The sequence below is a fragment of the Rutidosis leptorrhynchoides genome, chromosome 3, assembly GCF_046630445.1.
Source record: "Rutidosis leptorrhynchoides isolate AG116_Rl617_1_P2 chromosome 3, CSIRO_AGI_Rlap_v1, whole genome shotgun sequence".
Classification (NCBI taxonomy): Eukaryota; Viridiplantae; Streptophyta; class Magnoliopsida; order Asterales; family Asteraceae; genus Rutidosis; species Rutidosis leptorrhynchoides.
In genome coordinates, this window is record NC_092335.1 from 480,300,269 (window position 1) to 480,323,415 (window position 23,147).

Genomic DNA, 23,147 nt, shown 5'->3' on the forward strand with positions numbered 1-23,147 from the left:
GGGAGTCAAGTCTCCCGAACGACACACTTGCTGATTTATTTCAGAAGTTGTAGTCCAGACCAGTTGTAGGGTGACGAAAAGTCTTGAAAAGTCATTGCTAAAATCGACTGGAAATCTACCAGGCCTCAACATCAAACAGGGAAACTGGTAGTCAAAGTTTATCTCAATGAGGGAGATTTGCTAGCCAAATGGGAAGCGCACCATGATACACAAATTGTCAGTGATTGATCAGATTCCCAGTGGATAACCTCCGGAAAGGTAATATATCAGCTTTTAAGCCTGATAAACTTCAATCTTTATGATTGACTTAACGGATTAGATGATTACCTCATAATTGTCAATGATATCCGGACGTAATGTGTATCCTCCTAAGCACATTATTTTCTACCGATATCTCATGATGTTAGGTACCGTGGGAGGGATTGGCTTGACCAATAGCGGGAAACCCGCACTCATTTTTCAAAATTCAGAAAACCCGACAAAATCGGAAAACGTGTCTAGTATTAAAAACTAGGATGATATTTTCAAAACCATAAAACGTTTTCATCAAGGTCCTGATTTCCCTAGGATCAAATTTTTCGGATATTTGGCTCTAATCTACCAAAAATGTGTGTGTGTGTGTTTCCATTGTGAATATAGCGTGCGTGTGATTTCAATAAAAGTGTGCTATACTTAAAGCGTGTGTTTCCATAGTGTATATAGCGTGAGTGTGTTACTTAAAGCGTGTGTTTCATATAGTGTGAGTTGTGTTTCATTTCAACGTGTGTGTTTCGTGTGCTTCGAGTGATTCATGTAATATTTGTAATCTATATTGTGTGATTGTGTTTAATATTGTTCTACTTTGTAACGAAAGAATTGCTTGAGGACAAGCAAGGTTTAAGTGTGGGGTGTTTTGATATTGCTCATTAACATCATATATATCTATCGCAATATCACTTAAAACGCTCTAGAATCGAAGATAATGAAGGTGATCTACAAGTGATAAGCCAAGATGCGCGAATTTGTATCGGAAGAATGATTTGCAAAGAATTTTGATGATTTATGACATTGGTCAATCCCGATACGAGTTAGGGTCAAGGTAGCACTCTAAAATGATAAAACAAGGCTTCCGATATGTTAGGCTTCGTCCAAATGAGCTAATATTAAAAAGAAAACGAAACAGTGCCCTTTAGCTAAGCAGGACGCCGTCCAGGGAATGGGGACGCCGTCCTGCCCTTTGATGTGGGACGCCGTCTTGGACAGTCGGGACGCCGTCTAGGTCTGTTTATCGGGACGCCTTCCTGCCTTTTGGGACGACGTCCCGTAGTAGGTGTACCCGACTTTTCTGCTTTTTACCTAATTTCTCCACTTTAAAACTTCATTTTTGGGACTGTTTCATAAGAGTTACGCACCAGAGAGTTTTAGAGGCGATTTTCAGGAGCTATTTGGAGAATTCCAACCTCTTTGAAGAGGCTCAACATCAAGGCATCATCCATCAACATCTTCTTCATCCAAGAACTCTTGTTCTTGTAGGTTATTTACTTGTTCTCAGCAATGATTTCAGTTAATAATTTGATTGTATTGTTATCTGTTACCATGATTGTTGGCTAGTTTCTATAATGTTTGTCTAGATTAATAACCAAGGTATTGGATGTAATCTTATTGATTGAATGTATTATGCGTGATAGATTGAAGCTTGAATTAAAAACCATGCTTATTGTTTTTAAAACCATTTGTATCTAGTTAATTGATATGTTGTTGATAAAGAGAACTCTTGTTGATGTATCATATTGATTTACAATCAACTTGTCTTAGATTGATTGTTTGCTAAACCGGACCAAGGGGGTAAACTAGATTAAAACGGTTAAACAAAATAGGAATGAATTGTGTAGAGCGAACGCAAAGACAATTGTTATTCAAGTCTTTGATCTTGTTGATCAACTAGTCACAAACGAAAAGGTCTAAGTTATAGGGAACCCTCGCTTAGTAATTCTAGTTTGAGTACTTGCTAAAGAGAACTCTTGGCGAGTCGATTTAGGTGATTAGCATACTTATAGTTATTTGATTACAAATACAAGAACTATAGTGAAAAGGGAACCCTTGATCTTGTTATTGTATTTGCGTGTTTATCCGAGAGAACTCTTAGTGAACCTATTAGATAACTACACACATAATTATTCAATCAGGGCTTAATATCTAATTTACATCCAATACCGAGGGTAAAATATCTAGATAAACATTTCATCTCTTTGATTTAATTCAAAACTATCTTACTTGCTTTATTTGCATTTATTTGTATCTTATAAACCAAAAGACTAAAAATATTGTTTTTACATTTAACCTTCTTTGATTTGGCTAAATCGTTAAAACAGCCACAAAACATAAAACTTGTACTTTTACTTTAATTCACTTAGTTAATCATAATATAGTTTCTAATTCTAGTTTGACTGATATAACTGTCCTTGGAACGATACACGGAACTAAACCAGTTTCTATACTACTACACGATCGGGTACACTGCCCGTTAGTGTGTAGCAATCTTAAATCGGTATTTTTCCATATTATTTACAAGACAATTTTATACGACACTTTTCACACATCACATCCCATCCTCCATCTCAATCTTATTGCACTCAATCCATAATTAAGTAACTCATTAATTAGGGATTGATCAATTGGCGCCATCCGTGGGACACGTTTAGAGAATTAAACTTGAAATTTTTTGTTTCGTGCTATCAAACGATTAATTGGCTTATTTAATTCCAATCGTGTGTTATTTTGATGATTCACAGGCGAATACGTTTGTAATTGGCGGTAAATTGCTTGATTAATTGAAATAATGAGCAATATCGGAATTGATAGTGGTATTGCTGTCGCTGTGCAAGCAAATTCCCAAAAAAGAGGAAGAAAGCGAAAGTCAGCAAGAATGTTTCAAAATTGGCAGTTTGCGCTAATTAGTTTTTCAAAAATGCAGAGCGATGATTTCTCCAAAATTCCGATAGTAGTATCGTGCAAAGTCGCGGAAACTGGAATCACAATCATGAAAGTTCATGTTGATAATGGCAGTAGTGTTGACATTGTTTATGAACAATGTTTTGTTCAACTACCAGAGAGTATTAGAGCAACTTTACAACCAACCGCAGCCTCGCTAACCGGTTTTGCGGGAGAATCCTCATTGCCTATGGGTGTATTGCCATTAGATGTTGAGCTATTTGATGAATATGATGATAGTTTAGTGCGGCAAGCGCGGTTAGATTTTTATGTTATGCGGACTTCATCTCGCTATAACATGTTGTTAGGAAGAACTGCCTTGGGAAAATTCGGAATTGTTCCATCTACTATTCATGGTATGATTAAATTCGCAACGTGTAAAGGTGTTGCTTCAATAAGGTCAGCAAGCATTATGCCCATCTGTGCGACTGTTAATGTAAAAAGTGCAGTGAAAGCAACCGCTGATGTCGCGGACAACATGGTAGTGGTTAATCCTGCATATCCCCAGCAAAAAATTAAAGTGGGATGCAATGTTAGTGCAGATACTAGGAAACAAATTGTGCAGTTAGTTGTGCAGTACATGGATGTTTTTGCTTGGTGTGAAAATGATATGACTGGTGTTCCGCGTTACATTGTGGAACACAGACTTAATGTAAATCCAGCTTTAAAATCTGTAGTACAGAAGCGTAGAGGCATGGCCCCAGATCGCGTGAAGTGGCTGTGTGGAGAGGTAACAAAATTGGTGAGAGCTGGAATTCTACGCGAAGTTCAATACCAATCATGGATTGCGAATCCAGTTTTGGTGAAAAGCCTGATGGCTCATGGAGAATGTGTATTGACTTCAAGGATTTAAATAAAGCGTACCCTAAGGATAACTATCCACTTTCAGAAATTGATTTGAAAGTGGAATCTTTGCATGCTTTTCCATATAAATATTTTTTGGATGCGGCAAGGGGATATCATCAGATCCCAATGGCTAAAGAAGATGCAGATAAAACCGCTTTTCATACAGGAAAAGGCATATTCTCCTATATAATGATGCCTTTTGGTTTAATCAATGCGGGTGCAACGTATCAACACTTAATTGACACTGCGTTTGAAAAATAAATTGGGCGAAATCTTGAAGCTTATGTAGATGATTTAGTAATTAAAAGCACAACACAAGAGCGAATTGTTGATGATATGCGGGAAACATTTGACATATTGCGAAGGATAAACATGAAGCTTAATCCGATAAAATGTAGTTTTTGCGAAACTGAAGGAAAGTTTTTGGGATATCTTGTTACTGAGCAAGGTATTCAAGATAATCCAAAGAAAATTGCAGCTACTGAAAATATGACAGCACCAAAAACGGTCAAGGAAGCGCAAAGTCTGACGGGAAAATTAGCCGCATTAACGCGTTTTTTATCTAAAGCCACTGAAAGAGAGTTACCGTTTTTCAAAACTTTAAAAGGCTGCCTGAAGCAAAAAAGTTTTGTTTGGACAAATGAAGCTGAGACTGCATTTCAGGAAATAAAGAAGTTATTAAAAACTTTGCCTATGCTAACAGCGCCAAGTGATGGCGAAATTCTTTACCTTTACATATCGGTAGCAAATGAAGCTTTTGGCTCAGTTCTAATTGCGGAAAGGGATAATATACAAAACCTGTGTATTTTGTCAGTAAAGCTCTTACAGGGAGTGAAATAAACTATGCGCCGATTGAGAAATTTGTGTATGCGCTCATATTAACATCGCGAAGGTTAAGAAGATATTTTCAAGGGCATTCAGTGCATGTGCTAACTAATATGCCGATCAAGCAAGTCTTAACAAAACCAGAGATATCTGGTAGACTCTCATTATGGGCAGTAGAGTTAGGTGCTTATCAAATTTCTTACCTTCCGCGCAGTGCTGTAAAGGGCCAGGTTTTAGCAGATTATCTCGCTGAAATGACTGGGGAGTTGGAGGTGATTAATGAACGAACAGAGTTAAAACCAGCGGTTGGAGAAACTTGGGATTTATTTACTGATGGAGCTTCATGTGCAGAATGCGCTGGTGTGGGTTTAGTGTCAGCAAGCCCAAGTGGTGAAGAGCATATATGCGCGTTACGTTTTAATTTTGATGTGACAAATAATGAAGCAGAATATGAAGCATTGCTTGCTGGTTTAAATATCACCAAGTTACGAGCATTTACAGATTCGCAATTAGTGGCGAATTAGTTTAATGGCTCTTTTGAGGCACATGATTCCTCAATGCAGAAATATTTGCAGTTGTTGAAAGAATTGGCAGTGCGGTTTGAGCATTTTGAACTTACGCAAGTGTCAAAGAGTCAAAATAAGAAGGCGGATGCTTTGAGTAAGCTGGCTGCTTTAACGTTTTCGCACTTTCAAAAACAAGTTTGGGTTGAGGAATTGCCAAGCAAGTCAATAGATAACGACTTGATGGTCGCGTCTGTTGTAGAAGAACAACCAAATTGGATGGAACCAATCTTGCAGTATATTCGCAATGATGTTTTGCCAGATGATAAGCGCGAAGCTCGGTTAGTTAGAGAGCGAGCACAAATGTACATCATTCAAAATGATATTTTATATCGCAAATCATACTGCGATCCAATGATGCGATGTGTTGGCCCAATTGAAGCAGAAATGATAGTTGATGAAGTGCATATCGGTTCTTGTGCACTGCATTCAGGCTATAAAACTATTGTGGCAAAAATTATGCGGATGGGTTACTTTTGGCCATCCCTATATCGCGATGTTGCAAAGATTATTAAGCATTGTAAAAGCTGCCAAAGGCATGCTCCACAGAATCGGATACCAAGGCATGATATGATTCCTGTTAATTCGCTATGGCCATTTCACACGTGGGCTATTGACATTGTAGGATCATTTTCCGCAGGACCTGGCAATGTCAAATTCCTGATTGTGGCAATTGACTATTTTACAAAATGGGTTGAAGCTAAGGCGGTTCGTACTATCACTGGTGTGCAAGTGCGAAATTTTGTATGGGAGTACATTGTTTGCAGATTTGGTATTCCGCGTGAATTAGTTAGTGATAACGGCGCTCAAATAGCGAAAGATCCTTTTAAAACATGGTGCACTGATTTAAATATAATCCAAAAGTTTACATCAGTGGCACATCCACAGGCTAATGGTTTATGCGAAGTAACCAACCGTGATATTGTAAGCGGTATTAAAAAGAGGTTATGCGAAAAGCGAACTGGCTGGGTAGATGAATTACCCAATGTTTTGTGGGCACATTGCACTACTTTCAAGAAAAGAACAGGGGAAACACCTTTTAGTTTGGTATATGGCTCTGAGGCAGTAATACCCGCTGAAATTCTTGTGCCAACGCATAGAGTCGCTAACTTTGAAGAAGAAGTAAATAATGATGCGTTAGGAGAAAATCTGAATTTCATCGAAGAGCGAATGTTAATGGCCGCTATCAGAGAAACAAATAATAAACAACAAATTGCCAAGAATTATAATAAAAGGTGCGTGCTTTATCTTTTGATATAGGCGAATGGGTACTGCGAAATAACGATGCAAGTAGAGCAGAAAAGCTTGGCAAATTAGGGCCTAATTGGGAGGGTCCTTATCAAGTTGTGGCAATTAATGCAGCAGGTTCATATAAGCTCGCAGATGTGGAAGGGCGAACTTTACCTAATGCGTGGCATGCTGCTTTATTAAAACGATATTATGCGTAATTCTGTGGAAATAATATGAAGGGCAAAATGCATATGCATAAAAGTGTGAAATTCGTTGCAAGGCCTATACTTGATATTCTTTTTATGTGCTTTTATTTTTAATTTTTGCAAGTCTTGATCACACTTGTAAGAACTTAAAAAGTTGACACTTGTAAGAATATGCAAAGAGATTATTTGTGAAATGCCAAAAGTTTATGAATTGTTTTGTATTTTGTTTCATAATGATGAGGTGTTTTGCGCAAAGTGATGAAATTGCCCACTTTCGCAGAAAATAATTATTGCGAAAGGAACTTAAAATCCTTATTTGATTTGGACAATACTTGGATGCTTCACAATGCTAATTGATTGCCTAAGGATCGCTTTGGCGGACTTAAAAGATTCATAACGTGTAAATATGCACGCATACAGATTGTTTCGCAAAAGTACATACTTATTATGTGCACGATAATAAAAGTTGGAAATTGCAAAGGACAAGTCCGTGTTATGAATATTTTTGATAAAAGCGCTATATAAATAAAAGTACTTGTGAATATATATGAAAATGTGAAAATTTTATTAATAAAGGCGCAGAGATAGCTGTGTGCTAAATTTTACAATATAATCATGGCTTAGACAAATCGAGCTCGATGATATCATCTGCAGTTGCATCGTCTTGCTCGCATATTGTTGTAATTTTTGGGATTGGAATGTCCGCTATGTTTTCTTTCGCGGTAGCAAATGCATCTCGAGCATATGTGAGCGAACATATGCGGTCTTCCATTGCGGATGGTAGTGGATTTGGTATGGTGCAGTAAGGGGTAATTTCATCCAAGAATTCCACTCTTTCGCGCAATTTCAGCGCAGCAGCATATGTCAAAAACTGAGCAGAAACAGGATGAGAATTAAGAACTTCCCTGGCAAACTCTGGCAAATGTTGGCAAAGCTTGGTGAATTCAAGATTCGCAGAAGTTGTGGCAGCTAGAGCGTTGTCTCGCTCCACAGTGACCTTCGTAACCTCATCCGTTAATGCATTAATGGTAGCTTGGAGGCTGTTTTCTTTTTCAGCTGCAGTTGAAACATGCAGTTTTAAGTCATCAACCGCGGTTTTTGCTGCGGTGAGTTCATAAGAGAGGTCGACACAACGCTTCTCGCTGTCTGTAGCCTTGACCTTCTCGGTGTTGTATTTTGCCTTTTCAGCCTCAAGAACGTTGAAGAACTGTTCTTGACGGTAAATCATATCATACGCAGAATTGAAACACATGTAGAAATTCTGCACAAAACTATTATGCGCATCAAGCATAAAAAGCTTTGAAAATTTGCGGCGAAGCTCGCCTGGGATTGCCAACTTCATTTGTTGGCGCTGATCCAGTGCTGCAGCAGCAGAGGCATAAGTATATCCTGATAAACCGTCAATCCGCACCCCATAAGAGTTGAGTGGAGTGCGGAACAACTCTGTGATTTGGTCAAGAGTGTTTGGGCTCGAAAAAATAGGGTCACCAGTGGAATCGCCTGCAAAATAAAGCAATTAGTTAGCTGGCGAAATAAAAGTATAATGCATGTTATAAACATGAAATAATAATCGCGATGTACCAGTTTGCTGGTCCCCTTCATAATCCGATGTAATTGGATTATCGTAAAGAGCGGTGTCTTGTTGTTTGAGCTTTTTGCTTTGTGATTGTGACGGCGTCTGGAATGGTCGTTTGGTGGAGCTTAGCTTCGTAAGGAGAGATTTGGAGGTCAAATCGACGATTGGAATTGTTTGCTTCTCTTTTGATGACGTCGATTTAGCCTCCTGGCTTGTTAATAGCTTTGTGATCAAGGTTTTTGGGTTAACCTTGGAATCCACTTCGTCGATCTTCATGATCAAGTGAAAGAGAATCACGAAAAGAAAGAAGCTGGGAAGATGAAATGAATGTTTTAATTAAATTGCCAAGTACTTCAGAGTGGTGAGTGGAAATTGGTGGTTATGGACGCCGATATATATATATATATATATATATATATATATATATATATATATATATATATATATATATATATATATATATATATATATATATGGGAAATAAGGGTGCTAATTAATTGTGTTAAGTATTCGTTGTGATAATTTTAACGATAATATTTTAGACAACGGATAAAAACGGTAACTTTGTTTGCTGTGACGGTAACAAAGGCAAAGCAAAAATGTTTGACTGCGAATATTTAGAGTTTATCATGACACATTTACTTTGCAAGATGTATCAAAATAAACTGGGGGGACTTGATCATATACATAGCATTGTATATGTATATTTTATTTGCTAAAGGCTAAAAGCAGAAGTTACGCGAACTATAATCAATAGGCTTGGAATATTCGCCGAAGATAAAGATCGCGGATCAGTTTCCGCGCTAATAAAAGACAGCGGGTCATTCCGCTAAGTTTCCGCGGATAGTTAAACAGTCCGCAGACCGCGGATATTTCGAATACTATAAATAGGGAGCTCGGCCTCTCATTTATAGGTTGTTGATTCGCTGCCATTTGCCGGAACCTTTGTAATTTTCTCTTGTGATCTCGCCCAAGGAATTTTTACATCGTGTCAAGGTGAATCATGCTAATTAACAATCAAGACCGGGTCGGGGTGGTTGATCACTTGATAGTTAAAGTGAAAGACGATCATCAGGGCCCAAAATAATCATCAAACATCTCATCCTCCATCTCAATCTTATTGCACTCAATCTGTAATTAAGTAACTCATTAATTAGGGATTGATCAAGCATGATCGGACAAAGCATGTTGAAATCGACAGACACTTTATTAAGGAAAAGCTCGAAGCAAAAATCATCTCACTCCCATTTGCGAGGTCAGAAGACCAGCTCGCGGACATCCTTACCAAATCAGTTAACGAAAGACTTTTCAACAAAGTTCTTGTCAAGTTGAATATCGGAAATCTCAATATTCAACTTAAGAGAGAGTGTTAGAACTAAAGAAAAGTTAACAGAGATCAACCTTTTACATCATTTCCCAAGATCAAAAGATTCTTTTACAATATAGTCCAAGTGTACAGTAAATCAGAACTGACACCTTCCAAGTTTAGATATAGTAAAATAGTTCTCATAGTTAGTCAAAGGCTCCATGCCTGAAATAGATGATATAGCCGTTCAAACTATTGTATAAGTAGGGAACCATATCTGTTGTAAAAATCAACTTAAGTGTATCAATATCTCAATAAAACATTAGTACATTTCAGTTCATAAATTATCACAATATATACAGATGGAAAATGTGGTACACTTAACATTTGTGTAACGTAAATCATAAAAAAAATAATTCTTTTTCTCAATGGCTCTGCAGCCTCTGCTTATAGATCCTCTACTTCTTTCATATTCCATTACAAATCTTCTTGATATTGTAATAATTGCAGCTCAAACAACTACCAATTTCAAACATGAACTAGGTCAACTTCAAAAAACCTTAGAAAGAATAGCTTCATTCACTAAAGAAGTCGTAAACCTGGATCGAAAACTCAATCATACTTCATCCGAATACGAAATGTTCGTTGATGAGATCATAGAAGCCAAAAAACTTGCTGCTAACTGTTTGAAAATCAAGAGAAACATTTTTGAAAAGTTTACTCACTCATGGAAGTTAAAAGATTTTAACAAGAAGTTGTTATTGTTTTTTCAGTTAGATGTGCAGGCCGTTCAAGCCCGTCATGACATCAAACAGGCGGTTTATGGTAGTGTGACTATCAGTGATGAATCCAGCAGTGATCAACGACCACCTTCAGTTGGAACCTTTTGGCAACCAGTCGGCTCTACAGATGATAGTGAGAGTTATGATTCTAGACAACCGCCATCATGTACAGACGTTAGGGGTACACGAGATCCGTCTCATTGAAATCAGAATTCTCAAGGACAACTTGTTCCTGGGATGAGTATAAAGGCAAAGAAACACATCTGTTAGTGCATAAATGTAAATTTCTAATCGTATTGTTCTAATCGTATTGTTCGTTTATTTTAGTTATTTGCTACTGAACATTATTGTAATCGTATGTTGACTCTTGGATATTGTTTGTTTACAGTATATTTATAATCGCGTGTCAAGTAACGAGATCGTTAAAGTTTAAATCTAGAGTTAAACTTCTGTAAACCGACAGACGCAGTCTGTCGATCGACTGTCGGTAGACAGAGTAAGTCGGTGGAAGTCGACTATCAGTCGACTCGACCTAGAGAGACAGTCGACCGACAAATAGAGTATGTCGATCTACTGTCACTGCATATACTATATATGTGGAATACGGGTTACATTGATATGTTACACACTTTGCACAAACCCTATCCACGAATTCTCTCTGCTTTTCGGTCCCAAACATTCCCAACACGAATAGTAAATTATTTGGAACGGGTCAACTCAAATGAAATGGGTCAACTGGACCTCTACTAATTTAGTTGGGAAAAAAAAATCATTGAAATACCAAACTATCTGTTGATCACATTTGACCCAAGAATTATGTATAACCAGTTTAGCATTATCAAACAAAATAGTATTTTATCCCCACACACAAACCAGCTACTTGTAGACAAATATCCACCACACAATAGCCTCCTATAATTTCTTCAAGTAAATTCCACTTTGATATTCTTTTATTATTATTTTTTTTTATTGCAATTCAATTCCTTTTTTATTCAAATAATTCCCTAATTCTTCCTTGGAACTATTTACTGTAACTACATATACTGCAATTTGAAACTTTTTTACTATATATTTAAAAGAAGTAAAAAAAAACCTTCTATATTATTACTTCTCTTAATGTTGTGTATACTTTTATGTGTTAGTTTTCTAAACTTAATTAGAACTATTTTTTAACCATATCAATTATCTTTACTTGTATAGAATGGCACAGATGGGATGCTTACAGTTGTGCAGAACAGTTGTGAGCTTCAGTTCATTGTATCACCATAACTGTCTTAACAGACCCTTTGAATCTTTGTTTCAAATGAGACTTCATAAAACACAAACCATTAAATACCCATATCATCATTTATCTTCAAATTTCAAAAACAATTTCAAGGTTAGAAACAGTATTAATGGAGATCAAACATCTATGTCTACTTCTTCTGCTTACCAAGTTCTGGACTTAAAACCAGATTGCACTTTTTCTGATCTCAAAGCATCTTTTCGTGCCAAAGTACGTGTCTGTTGTATGTAACCAAATTTTATTGATTGATATAATATATATAACAATAACAAGATGTTTTAAATCAATTTGTATCAGGTGAAAGAATTTCATCCTGATGTTAGGAAGCATGATGATGATACCTCTGATATTATGATTCGTCGCATCATCCAGGCCTATGAGGTAGTTAATTTTACGATGATTAAGTCGGTAACGTAAAAGTTAAGTTTAGTGTAGCTATAAGAGAAGTTTATGCATGAAATAAAACAAAGTTACATGCCAATAAGAAACAAATGATGTTTGTTGACAGACTTATTCTTTTCATTATTGCATAAATTCTGTGAATTGTTCATAAATCTAATGTTTCAAAGGTTACTGGATTCTCATCCACATGTTTATTACTATTATCTGCAGGTGTTGTCTAATTTAAGCAAATCAGAGATCATTGAAAGGTATGTATTGTTTCGTTCGTGCTAAAAATTTTCATAAAATCTAACGTTTGTAGGTAACTGTTTTACTATCAAATTTTAGTGAATGTCTAGACCCCTTTGATGCTCCTGAGTGCGAGGCGTTTGATATCTTTGTTAATGAGGTGGTATGTGTTGGTAAAGGTAACACTTATTCCATTTCAACTATATTCTTTCGGTTTCAATTTATAATCACTCAATAAGTAACATAAAAACAGGTCTACTTGTATGAGTCAAAATGGGTCGGGTTGGTCTACCCTCTAAAGTTCTTCTCCTAAACATTCCTTATTTAGTTTTTCTGTATATTAATCAATTTTTTACAATTTTAGAGCTTTATATATGTGGATTTGAAACATACATCTTTATAAAAATAGTCTGAATATTAAGCAACAAATGTACAGGATGTCCTTATTCATGTGTAAAGAGAGCACCTCATGCCTTCTCTTTCAGCTCTTCAACAGGAACTGCATATGCCACCTCTCAAGGTTGCTTAACTTGGAATCTTAAAGACATATTTTTAAAAAAATTCTTTATGACATCGTAATTCCTTAATTATTTGTCTTTTTCATCATAATAATTAGGTCACGGTGAGGATTATCAGGTACAACTCGCGGTTGGTCAGTGCCCCAAAAGTTGCATTCATTATGTAACACCTTCACAAAGGATTATTCTGGAGGAACTTCTTAGCAGGTACAAATGCAACTACAGTCAGTCACATATAACCTTTCATTGACTAAGACAAATATTTATTTTATAATCTATCACTTTTTGATCGTGTACGTTTACGGTTATTTGTGTTGTAGCATCCTGAACATGCCTTTTGATTGCTCTGTGGAAGCAGAATTACTCTACTCTCTCATTGTAAAAGCCAAGTTTGAGAACAATCGGTACAGCAAGCCAAAGAAGCAACCCAAGGAGTCAACCAAACACGTTGATTTGTATTAACGAGATTAACTGGATTTGTAAGGCCCGTTCGTTGCACCTGGATTTTTCATTATAAACATATCTTAATACTCCACAGTTCTATAACATATATAGTCATTAGAATTTAGCTTTATCCTTTATGGTTTAGTCCTTTTTATTTCTATCATATTATGTGTTGACATAATATGAATGACCGAACCACAAACAGGTATGAAATTTGGTATGAGTTCTCCTTACAATTATTGGGTTATTCATTATTTTCATTATTTTTTCATTATCTGAATGTCAGAGGTTATAAACAAATGCGATGCTGAACGATTCATTATTCAAATTGAATCATTTAATTAATAACGCAACCTTAGATTGATGTTTTGTAACTCTAAAAGTATAAACAAAAGAATAATACATGAACAGCTCTCAACTGTTATTCACCTTTCATGTTGTTATTAAACTGTCACACCAAAGGAAAATCATATTGACATTAAGAAAATATCATGAATATAACAAAAAAATCTCAACTTTTCTTAGCTGACAAAGGCATTGGTGTAGCAATAGTATTAGAATTATTTGGCCTTTGTTTTAATCCACTCATCATGTTCTTCATCATCATCCCACCACCAATATCCATACTCACATTGCTAGTCCTTTGTAAAGATAATCTCCTACTTTTCAACGGTGACGCCAATTTACTCGCCAATCTTGATGGCGAAAATGACCTCCTAATTTTCGCAGCTGTCGACACTTTCTTTGGTGGCGAAACCGACTTCTTTCTTGTGGTCCCCGATAAAGAAAACGTTGGACTTTTAATCTTCACTTGAAACTTAACAGCAGATGATGATGTGGCGGCTGCTGCCACCCCTGCCGCCTTACCCCGTGCAGCTGCAGGCGGTGTCTTGATCAAGAACTTATGAGGTGTAATAGGGCGGGTTTTTGGAATCACTGGCGACTTTGTTCTGCAAAAACTTTGGTTTTGTTGATTCGGTGATGATGAATGAAACAGTGGGTTTGGGAAGATGACGGTTTTTTTAGCCCACGGTCTGTTTCTCGGTGAGACTCTGTTTGCAGTAAACCGACAGTTTTCTTTTTCGATCTCTCTTTTTGGTGGTGAACCCGAAACTTTGAAGTTAATTCGCGATTTAGCTCTTTGTAGCAAAGGAGAATGTGCATCTGATGATCTTATTATCCGTTTCTCTCTGTTTCTACGCGCGTTCAGCTCTGTTGTTTCGGGTTTTAATCTTGAATTCTGCCGGTAATTTGTGAGTGGAGTTTTCGGGTCAGTTAAAGAACTGACCTTTTTAGGTTTGGTATCAACAGCCATAACGATTTCTCGAGCAAATCGACTTGCTTGAAGTATTTCACCTACTGTTTCTTTTAAAATCATTGCTGGTAATGACATTTTGTTCCATTCCCCTTTTTTAAAAACCAATAATTCAACAATTCAATAATCAAAACATTTCAATTCAAATTGTTAGAAACATCTGAAGATAAATAACATATAATATACCTATTTGAGTTGGCAATTTTCCATTTGGGGATCTTTGACCATTTGCGTTTCTGATTCTGAAAAATTCAAGAAAACCAAAATTAGGGTTTTAAAAAGCACCCTTTTAATCAGATTTCTACCTTATATAAAAAAATCTGTATTTTACTTACCTGAGTGATTCTTGTTTACATCTAAGGCTAGATCTCAAATAGCCTCTGGTACTTTTAGGGCTAAAATTCACACCAGAATTAACTTTTGTTCCACCTGTAACATACTGAAGTTCTTGCAATCTAGCCATACATTTTTCCACCTTCAAAATCAGAGAAAATATTAAAAATTAAAACTTTTTATCACAAGAAACAATACCCACATCATTAAAATAAAAACAAAAAAAAATCTGGATAAAAAGGGGGTACCTTGTTGACAGTTTCTCGGATTTGATTAGGGTCCAGTGGTGCCACCATTTTTTTCTTTAGTTTTGGTGGGCTTCTTGCAACCATTTTGTGTATCTATATGTATATTTGTGTGTGTCTGTGTTTGAAACAGGTGTTCCAAATAGAACAATAAAGGAAGAAGATGATCAAGTTTGGTGATATGGTGATGAGTCCCCAACGGTCAGATAATGTGGAAAGTAAACGCATACACAAGAATTAAACGGCTACTTTTTTCTCTCTATGGACATTTCATTTACAACTATTAAATTATTAATTATTAATAATTAATAATTAAAATTAATATTAATTTATTATTAATATATATATATATATTCACCTGTTGACTTTTCCGTTTCTAATGGATAATAATAATCACTTTAAAAATGAATGACAATGACAATAGTAGTTACAAATATACAAATAGACCCGTTATGAAAAGTGGTCATATATTTTGCCTTTGTAAAAACAAAATGATAAATACATAATATAAAATAATTCGAAGGTTAAATATATAAGCCAAATTGAATTATATTTCTATAATAAAATTTAATAAATTTACAATAAAGTACAAATATTTTTTTCCAAATAAAAAAAACTAATTATTATATAGATGATGTACTAAATCTCTCAAAAAATTATGATATAAAATATAAAATATCACTATCAAATGTATACCTTCTTATGTGAAACATATTTGGAGTATATTTCTTACTCAAATAAAAGTAACAATGACAATATTCATTCACACAAATGTGTTAGACGTGATACAATCAGTATGTTATTATTGATTCATAAAAGTGCCTTACAAATAGATGCTAAGTAAATATGGGTCGAAGCCCGGCAGGCTTCCTAATATCGGCTAACAGCCCTCGCAGTATGAGCGGGAGGAAGACGGACACCCAAACTAGAGCGAAACTCGTCAAATAGAGCAGTAGGGAGATTTTTGGTGAAGATATATGCAAACTGATAGCGGGAAGGCACATGAAGTACACGAATCTGACCCTGAGCAACCAAGTCACGTACAAAGTGAATGTCAATCTCGATGTTCTTGATGCGCTGATGTTGGACCGGATTATTCGAAAGATAAACAGAGCAAACATTATCACAATAAACCAAAGTAACAGAGAAAAGCGGACAATGAAGCTCACGAAGCAAATTGCGTACCCAACAAGTTTCAGCAACGGCATTAGCGACCCCACGATATTCAGCCTCAGCACTCGAGCAGGACGGAGTGAGCTGGCGCTTTGAAGACCAAGATAGCAAGTTGTTACCAAGAAACACACAATAACCAGAAGTGGATCGTCATGTAGTGGGGCAGCCTGCCCAATCGGCATCCGAGTATGCTACTAAAGAGGTAGTTGATGATGCAAACAACTGTAAACCCATATGGTGAGTGGCTCGAACATATCGTAGAATCCGTTTGAGGGCCGACAAATGCGGCTCCCGAGGATCATGCATAAATAAACAAATCTGCTGAACGACATAAGATAAATCAGGTCTCGTAAACGTCAAATACTGTAAAGCACCTGCAAGACTACGATAAAGAGTCAGATTTAAAATCGGGGTACCATCAACAGTAAGCTTGGAACCCGGGTCAGCGGGGGTCCGACAAGGGTGACAATTAGTCATCTGGGCACGCTCGAGAATCTCAAGAGCGTACTTCTTCTGAGAGAGAAACATCCCAGTAGAGGTACGTGTAGCGAAGATCCCGAAAAAATAATTAAGTGGGCCTAAGTCAGTCATCGCGAACTCCTTATGCAAGGAGGTGACTATCTGCTGAAGAAAAGCTGTAGAAGAGGCTGACAGTATAATATCATCAACATAAAGCAATAAGTAGGTTATCTCTGTACCCTGCCGATATATAAATAGAGAGGTATCACGGCGGCTATGCTGAAAACCAAGTTGCTGAGCATATCATGCAAACTGCTAAAACAAGGCCCGAAGGGCCTGTTTGAGACCATATAGAGACTTCTGTAAAAGACAGACATGATCGGGGTAGTGGGAATCACGAAAACTCGGCGGCTAATGCATATAAACAGTCTCTGTAAGCTGACCATGTAAAAAAGCATTGTTGACATCCAGCTGATGTATCAGCCATTGTCGAGAAACAGCTAAGCTAAGAAAAGTACGAATCGTAGCGGGTTTAACAACCGGACTAAATGTCTCATCACAATCAATACCAACCTGCTGACTGCGACCGTTAGCAACTAACCGAGCCTTGTAACGGCTCAAGGTACCATCTACATTATACTTGTGCTTGAAGAGCCACATGAAGCGAACTATGTTGGTGTCCGATAGGCGAGGCACAAGTTTCCAAGTACTATTGTTAATTAAAGCATTAAATTCGTAAGTCATAGCATGTTGCCAATTTGGGTCACAAAGGGCATGGGAATATGTGTGAGGAATTGGAGAAATGGTGGATGTGTGGAGGTTTAACCGGTCAACAGGTTTGGTTGTGCAAACACGGGTGCGCGTAATCTTGGGATGAGTAGATGTAGTAGGAGGATTTGGCGGTTGTGGCGGTAAATGTTGAAGAGAATGGGCGGCAGGAGGAGAACCTGCCGAAGGAGTTGGACTAGTTGGTGGTGGTGGTTCATCTTGAACAAGGGGTTCCAAGGTGCGAGAGAAAAGATTAGGAGGTGCAATATCTAAGAAGGTATATGATGGAGGCTCAGTAGGAGTCATGGAACTGAACGAAAATGATGTTTCGTCAAAGGTGACATGATGAGATATGATGATTTTATTGGTGGTAAGGTCAAGACTGCGATACCCACGGTGATTATCAGGGTAACAGAGAAAGATACAACCCGTGGAACGAGGAGCAAGTTTATGAGTGTGATTAACATGAGGGTAGCAGAGACATCTGAAAACGCGAAGAGTGGAGTAATCAGGTTTGGTGTTGAAGAGGCGTGTATGGGGAATCTCATGTTGGATGGCAGAAGATGGCAGAATATTGAGTAGGTAGGCAGACATGTGAAGTGCTTCCACCCAGTAAGTGGTGGGAAGATTAGCCTGAAATAAGAGAGTGCGGATGAGGTTATTTATTGTTCGTAACATACGTTCGGATTTTTCATTTTGTTGCGAGGTTTGGGTGCATGAAAGACGTAGTTGTATGCCATGGGTATTGAAGAGCTGTTTGAAGGAGGAGTTATCAAATTCGCCTCTTTGATCTCATCAGAAGGCTTTAATTTCTTTATTGAATTGTGTTTTAACATATGTTCGAAAAGTAGTAAATTTGTTAAATGCGTCAGATTTTTGACGTAAAGGAAAAACACAAACATAATGTGTATAATGATCAATAAAAATAACATAGTATTTGAAACCACTAAGACTAGATACAGGTGATGTCCATAAATCAGAATGAATAATATCAAATGCAGAGGAAACAGTAGTACTAGAAATAGAAAATGGAAGTCGCACATGTTTTCCAAGTTGACATGCATGGCAAAACAAGGAAGACTCCGTTTCATTACAAATTGTTGAGTCCCCAAAATAATTAAGGATTTAGTTATGACAAAACTGTAATTTATTTGCACTAAAATGTTATGTGAAGCCAGCACAAGTTTGTTTATGTATAGACAGCAAATATTGCTATGCCGAGTGTTTAGTTTGCTGCTCAGTCTACCAACACAAGGTAGACAGTGTTCTTCAATTAGCACAGGATGTGTACTCAGCATTTCAAGAATATCAAGTGTCTCAGCAATGAAGAACCGGCACAGCTGGAATGCAGCTTACTACACAGGACAACTATGCTCCATTACAAGCATAGTAGTTTCCTGAGTGGTCTACATCAATTGTACTATTCAACAGAAGTCAAAGACAAAGTTGAACAGGAAAGGACACGCGTCGGCGGCTGATAAGTAACCTTACAAGACCACATGGGAATGCAGAAGTTTAACGCATGTGCAGACATGTGCTATACTTTGTCAATGCCTAGGGAACACAACATTCTATTTGTTTAAACAAATAGTGGTGCCAAACTGAATTGGGGTGTTCCTGCAAATAGCTACCAAAGAGGAAAGAGGAGAGCACACTCTCTGATGCAGTTGTCCCCACAAGTACAGACATCCTATGTACCAGTGGACAATGGAACAATTACACGGATAAAAGGACTACTATAAATTGTTGTATCTACTATTGTAACAACTAGTGGTGTGGGTTTTGTTATTTAGAGTCCAAAACGTGTAATAGCTCTAAGTTTATCCTCATAGCTATAATCAAGGTAAATCTGTATCAACCAACTATCATTCCGCCAAGGATAGTTGTAATTCTTTGTGATTTAATCAATAAAGAATAACAGTTGAAAATTAGCTTTGACTCTACTTAAATTACATGCTTGAATACTAAACTATGATTAATTGGAGAGTTAATTTAAAAGAAATTGTATTCACCCCCCCTCCACAATACTCCTGTTATTAATCAAAGGATCAACAACTGGTATCAGAGCTTCAGTCTTGATAATTTAATATCTTAGATCTGAATTCTCTCATGGATGCATACTCAAATACAGCTTACCTTGAAAATGACTCATCCAATAGACCACCCAAATTTGATGAAGATGAGTATGAAACTTGGAAGGCAAGGTTCATGCTTCACCTGGAGTTTATTAACCCACTTATGCCTGGTATTGCCACAGATGGTCCATTAGTCCCATCTGAAACTATTGATAGCATTCCAGCCACTGCTGACACTCCTGCCATTCCTGGCAGAGAGGTTGTTCTCACTCTAGCCAAATAGGATGCTGAGGACAAACGTCGTGTTGGACTTGACCCTAAGATCAGAACTCTGTTAGCTATAACTTTACCTAATCACCTGTTCAAACTGATTAAAGGAAAACTGAATGCTAAGCTTATGTTAGACTATCTAGATGTTACTTATGAAGGCATGGATGAGGTTAGGCAGAACAAGATTATTGCTTTGAAAAGAGAGTATGAAATGTTCTTTGCCTATAAGAATGAGACCTTTAAGCAAACCTTCATTAGGTTTAACTCCTTAGTTGCTGACCTGCTTACTTTAAAAATCACATATACTGATTTTGAACAAGTAAACAAATTCATTGATTCATTGTCTGCCAAATGGAAACCTGTGACTGACCCTTTAAGAACCACCCAGACTTTAAAGAACTTTAACATGTCTTCCCTCTATGGTACACTTTGGAACCATGAGAAGGCAGAAGCTAAACTTAAACTAAACTTGAAAAAAAACTTTAAGTCTGCCTCCCCCACTTCAAAATCTTCTAAAATAGATGATACTGCTCTTATGAATGCTGCTAAAAAGAAAGCTCAAAAGGCTTTACTGGTTCAAAAGTTGACAGCAGAAGAAGAGTCAGCTGAAGATGATGTGGATAGTGGTACTGGGTCTGAAGAAAGCAGTGATGATAAAGATGATGTGGAAGGTTTTGCTGAAGGTATGGCTTTACTGGCTAGGCAGTTCAAAAGGTTTAATCATAATAGAACCAGCAAGTCATATAAAGGGAGTAAGAAACCAAGTGCTAGGTATATCAGCAAATCAGTCAAGGGTCCTAAATCTGAGTGTTACAATTGTGGGAAGGTTGAACATTTTGCTGCTGAATGCATGTCCAGGAAACCTTCAACATCACATGCTAACTCCTTCTCAAAAGCTGATAAGTACAAGAACAAGTACAAAGCTATGAAGGCTCAGTTGAAGGAAAGTGCAAAGGCTGATAAGAAGGGAAAGAAGCTAGAAAAGGTTCTAGTTGCTGAACATCATGATTGGGATGAAACCAGCTCTTCTTCATCTTCTGATAGTGATACTGATGATGATGATGCTGGTTATGCTTCTGGTAAAAAGCTGTGTTTGATTGCCAAGGAGGTCGAGGAGTCTGATGAAAATGATAATGGTAGTACGTTTGTGGCCGATATGAGGGAAGCTGATCGAAAAAAGAATTCACCTCAATGGAAATCTGAAATGCTGTGTAAGGTTGATAATTTTCGAACTTATACTGATGATGAAAAAGCTGAAATGTTTGACTACCTAAGAGTTGATTTATGTAGAGGCAGTAAACGTGAAGAAGTTTTGAAAAATGATAACAAATCTTTAAATGATAAACTTAAAAGCAAAATTGATGAAATTAAGATCTTGAATGATGAAATTTCAAAACTTGAAAAACAAAAGTTTGCTTTAAACTCTCTTCACGTTGAGGCAGCAGATGTTAAGAACCAGCTAAACGACCTCAAGAAGGTTGTTGCTTCATGGTGTACATCTGCTCAACGCACAGCTAAGTGTGTAAATGAGCAGGTACCTGCCCAAGTGGAAGCATTCTTTGCTGGTGACTATGCTGCTGCTGCTGCTCTTGCAGAAGTTACTTACATGGACCCCATTCTCGAAACTGATCCTGAAGCTGTCTTGCCAAATACTTTTACCAAGATAGTTAAGGGTAAAAAGGTCTTAACAAATAAGTTTGTCAGACCTACAGTGACCCCACCACCGTCCATGAAAGTAATTTTAGAGGATGAAGTAAAAGCTAAGGAAACTAGTACTTCAATTGATGAAACTACTGATCCATCAAGCATTTACTATATGACTCCAAAAGAAAGACTCATTAAAAGGGAAATCACTGAAAACAACCAAAGAAAGTCAAAAAAAATTGATTCCCCTTCATGCTCAAATTCCACCAATGCTGAGCCATCTGATGAACATTGTACTGGTCAACTAGTAGCTACTGACAAGCCAGCAAAATGCAATACTGGCAAGTCAAAAGCAGCAATCAAGATTCACACGAATCGTCCGGTATCAGCTGACGGGTCAGTAAATTCCCACACTGGCTCGTCGAACAACAAAGGCAAAGCAGTATACCATGATTATGGTATTAGTTCTAAAAGGAAAGCTGCCCTTAAGGGAAAAGCTAAAGTGAACCAAATTGTGGAATCATGTGCTGAGTCATCTATCACTAAGATAATGACTGTCAAGCTTGACCAGCTCATAGCTGCCATATCTGAAAGTAGACCCGATCTTACTGCACCCATTTACTCAGTGTATGACCAGTCACCGATACCAAATGTGAGAAAATGCTACAAGTGTGGCAGCAAGTTTCACTTAGCCAACCGGTGTACTCTAACCCTAACGTGGGTTCCCAAAAAGAACTAATCTCTTAGCTACTGTGCAGGGCATTCAAAACAAGCAAATCTGGTATCTCGATAGTGGTTGTTCGAGACATATAACCAGATGTAAGTCCCTGCTGATGGACTATCAAGAAAAGGATGGTCCAGTTGTATCATATGGAGATAATTCATTGGGTTACACAAAGGGTTTTGGTACTTTAACAAATGGGAATGTTACATTTTCAAATGTAGCATATGTCGTTGGGCTTAAACATAATCTACTCAGCATAAGCCAACTAACAAGAAAAAGTAAGATAGTCCAGTTCAGAAGGAAGATTGGCACTATTTTTGACAAGACAGGAAAGCCACTGCTGACAGCAAAAAGATATGAGAACATGTATCAAATTGACATGAACACAGCAGTCACAACAACTGATACTTGTTTTTATTCAACGGCAGCAGACAACCTTAAGTGGTTATGGCACAAGAGACTCTCACATCTCAACTTCAAAGATATTCATAAGTTATCTAGTAAAAGTTTGGTGTCTGGGTGTGATGACTCGTCCAAATCCATTTGGACGAATACATCATTCATCGATTTCATAGTGAGGTACTGACCTCTACATGATACATTTTGTAAATATTGCATTCTTTTGAAAAGGCACACCATAAATGAATATCAATTTTCAAGGTTTTCGACATCTGATGATTTTTAAATATAGACAATCACCGTAAATAATAGTTTACCATAATACATCTGTTGTCAATGCAGTCAAAATAAGATACATGGTGATGATTTTGTGAATGCAAAGTTTTCTCGAATAAAGCATGTATGACTCCATGCACATAGCTTGTATAACGTATAAGCAAACAGCGGAATACTTCTAGGGACTTGAGAATAAACATGTTTAAAAGTGTCAACACAAAGGTTGGTGAGTTCATAGTTTTAATGTTGCACATAATCTGTATATAAAGGTGGATCACAAGATTT

General features: G+C 37.1%; 4 protein-coding genes across 5 annotated transcripts; 3 read left to right on the forward strand and 1 right to left on the reverse strand.

Annotated features, from left to right (window-relative positions):
• The first annotated feature begins 2,818 nt into the window (after nt 1-2,818).
• LOC139901704 (uncharacterized) lies at nt 2,819-4,077 on the forward strand. Its single transcript, XM_071884383.1, has 3 exons — nt 2,819-3,534; nt 3,616-3,700; nt 3,817-4,077. Exons 1-3 carry the CDS (start codon nt 2,819-2,821, stop codon nt 4,075-4,077), a joined length of 1,062 nt encoding a protein of 353 aa, XP_071740484.1.
• A 677-nt stretch (nt 4,078-4,754) lies between these two features.
• Nucleotides 4,755-6,693, forward strand: LOC139901705 (uncharacterized). Its single transcript, XM_071884384.1, has 5 exons — nt 4,755-5,069; nt 5,205-5,912; nt 6,069-6,135; nt 6,465-6,569; nt 6,674-6,693. The coding sequence occupies exons 1-5, from the start codon at nt 4,755-4,757 to the stop codon at nt 6,691-6,693; spliced, it is 1,215 nt and encodes a 404-aa protein (XP_071740485.1).
• A 4,432-nt stretch (nt 6,694-11,125) lies between these two features.
• On the forward strand, nt 11,126-13,417 carry LOC139898152 (chaperone protein dnaJ C76, chloroplastic). 2 transcript variants are annotated; one of them, XM_071880871.1, is made up of 8 exons: nt 11,126-11,231; nt 11,505-11,799; nt 11,887-11,970; nt 12,202-12,239; nt 12,319-12,398; nt 12,656-12,739; nt 12,836-12,944; nt 13,058-13,417. In XM_071880871.1, the coding sequence occupies exons 2-8, from the start codon at nt 11,506-11,508 to the stop codon at nt 13,197-13,199; spliced, it is 831 nt and encodes a 276-aa protein (XP_071736972.1). In that variant the 5' UTR covers nt 11,126-11,231; nt 11,505; the 3' UTR covers nt 13,200-13,417. The 2 variants fall into 2 exon arrangements, with proteins under 2 accessions (XP_071736972.1, XP_071736971.1); XM_071880870.1 differs by lacking the exon at nt 11,126-11,231 and adding an exon at nt 11,298-11,385.
• Nucleotides 13,418-13,676: 259 nt separating this feature from the next.
• On the reverse strand, nt 13,677-15,207 carry LOC139898153 (probable microtubule-binding protein TANGLED). Its single transcript, XM_071880872.1, has 4 exons — nt 15,078-15,207; nt 14,832-14,971; nt 14,683-14,738; nt 13,677-14,588 (listed from the first exon to the last, which is right to left on the reverse strand). The coding sequence occupies exons 1-4, from the start codon at nt 15,159-15,161 to the stop codon at nt 13,693-13,695; spliced, it is 1,176 nt and encodes a 391-aa protein (XP_071736973.1). The 5' UTR covers nt 15,162-15,207; the 3' UTR covers nt 13,677-13,692.
• Nucleotides 15,208-23,147: the final 7,940 nt, after the last annotated feature.

Coding starts and splice junctions, on each gene's coding strand:
- LOC139901704 (XM_071884383.1), top strand. CDS start 2,819: ATGAGCAATATCGGAATTGATAGTGGTATTGCTGTCGCTGTGCAAGCA. Junction 3,535..3,615: donor ACTAGGAAACAAATTGTGCA/GTTAGTTGTGCA, acceptor TGTGGAACACAG/ACTTAATGTAAATCCAGCTT. Junction 3,701..3,816: donor TGAAGTGGCTGTGTGGAGAG/GTAACAAAATTG, acceptor ATTGACTTCAAG/GATTTAAATAAAGCGTACCC.
- LOC139901705 (XM_071884384.1), top strand. CDS start 4,755: ATGCCGATCAAGCAAGTCTTAACAAAACCAGAGATATCTGGTAGACTC. Junction 5,913..6,068: donor AATGGGTTGAAGCTAAGGCG/GTTCGTACTATC, acceptor ATAATCCAAAAG/TTTACATCAGTGGCACATCC. Junction 6,570..6,673: donor TGTGGCAATTAATGCAGCAG/GTTCATATAAGC, acceptor AATAATATGAAG/GGCAAAATGCATATGCATAA.
- LOC139898152 (XM_071880871.1), top strand. CDS start 11,506: ATGGCACAGATGGGATGCTTACAGTTGTGCAGAACAGTTGTGAGCTTC. Junction 11,971..12,201: donor GCATCATCCAGGCCTATGAG/GTAGTTAATTTT, acceptor TATTATCTGCAG/GTGTTGTCTAATTTAAGCAA. Junction 12,399..12,655: donor GGTGGTATGTGTTGGTAAAG/GTAACACTTATT, acceptor ACAAATGTACAG/GATGTCCTTATTCATGTGTA.
- LOC139898153 (XM_071880872.1), bottom strand. CDS start 15,161: ATGGTTGCAAGAAGCCCACCAAAACTAAAGAAAAAAATGGTGGCACCA. Junction 14,972..15,077: donor TCCGAGAAACTGTCAACAAG/GTACCCCCTTTT, acceptor CTGATTTTGAAG/GTGGAAAAATGTATGGCTAG. Junction 14,739..14,831: donor TGTAAACAAGAATCACTCAG/GTAAGTAAAATA, acceptor TGAATTTTTCAG/AATCAGAAACGCAAATGGTC.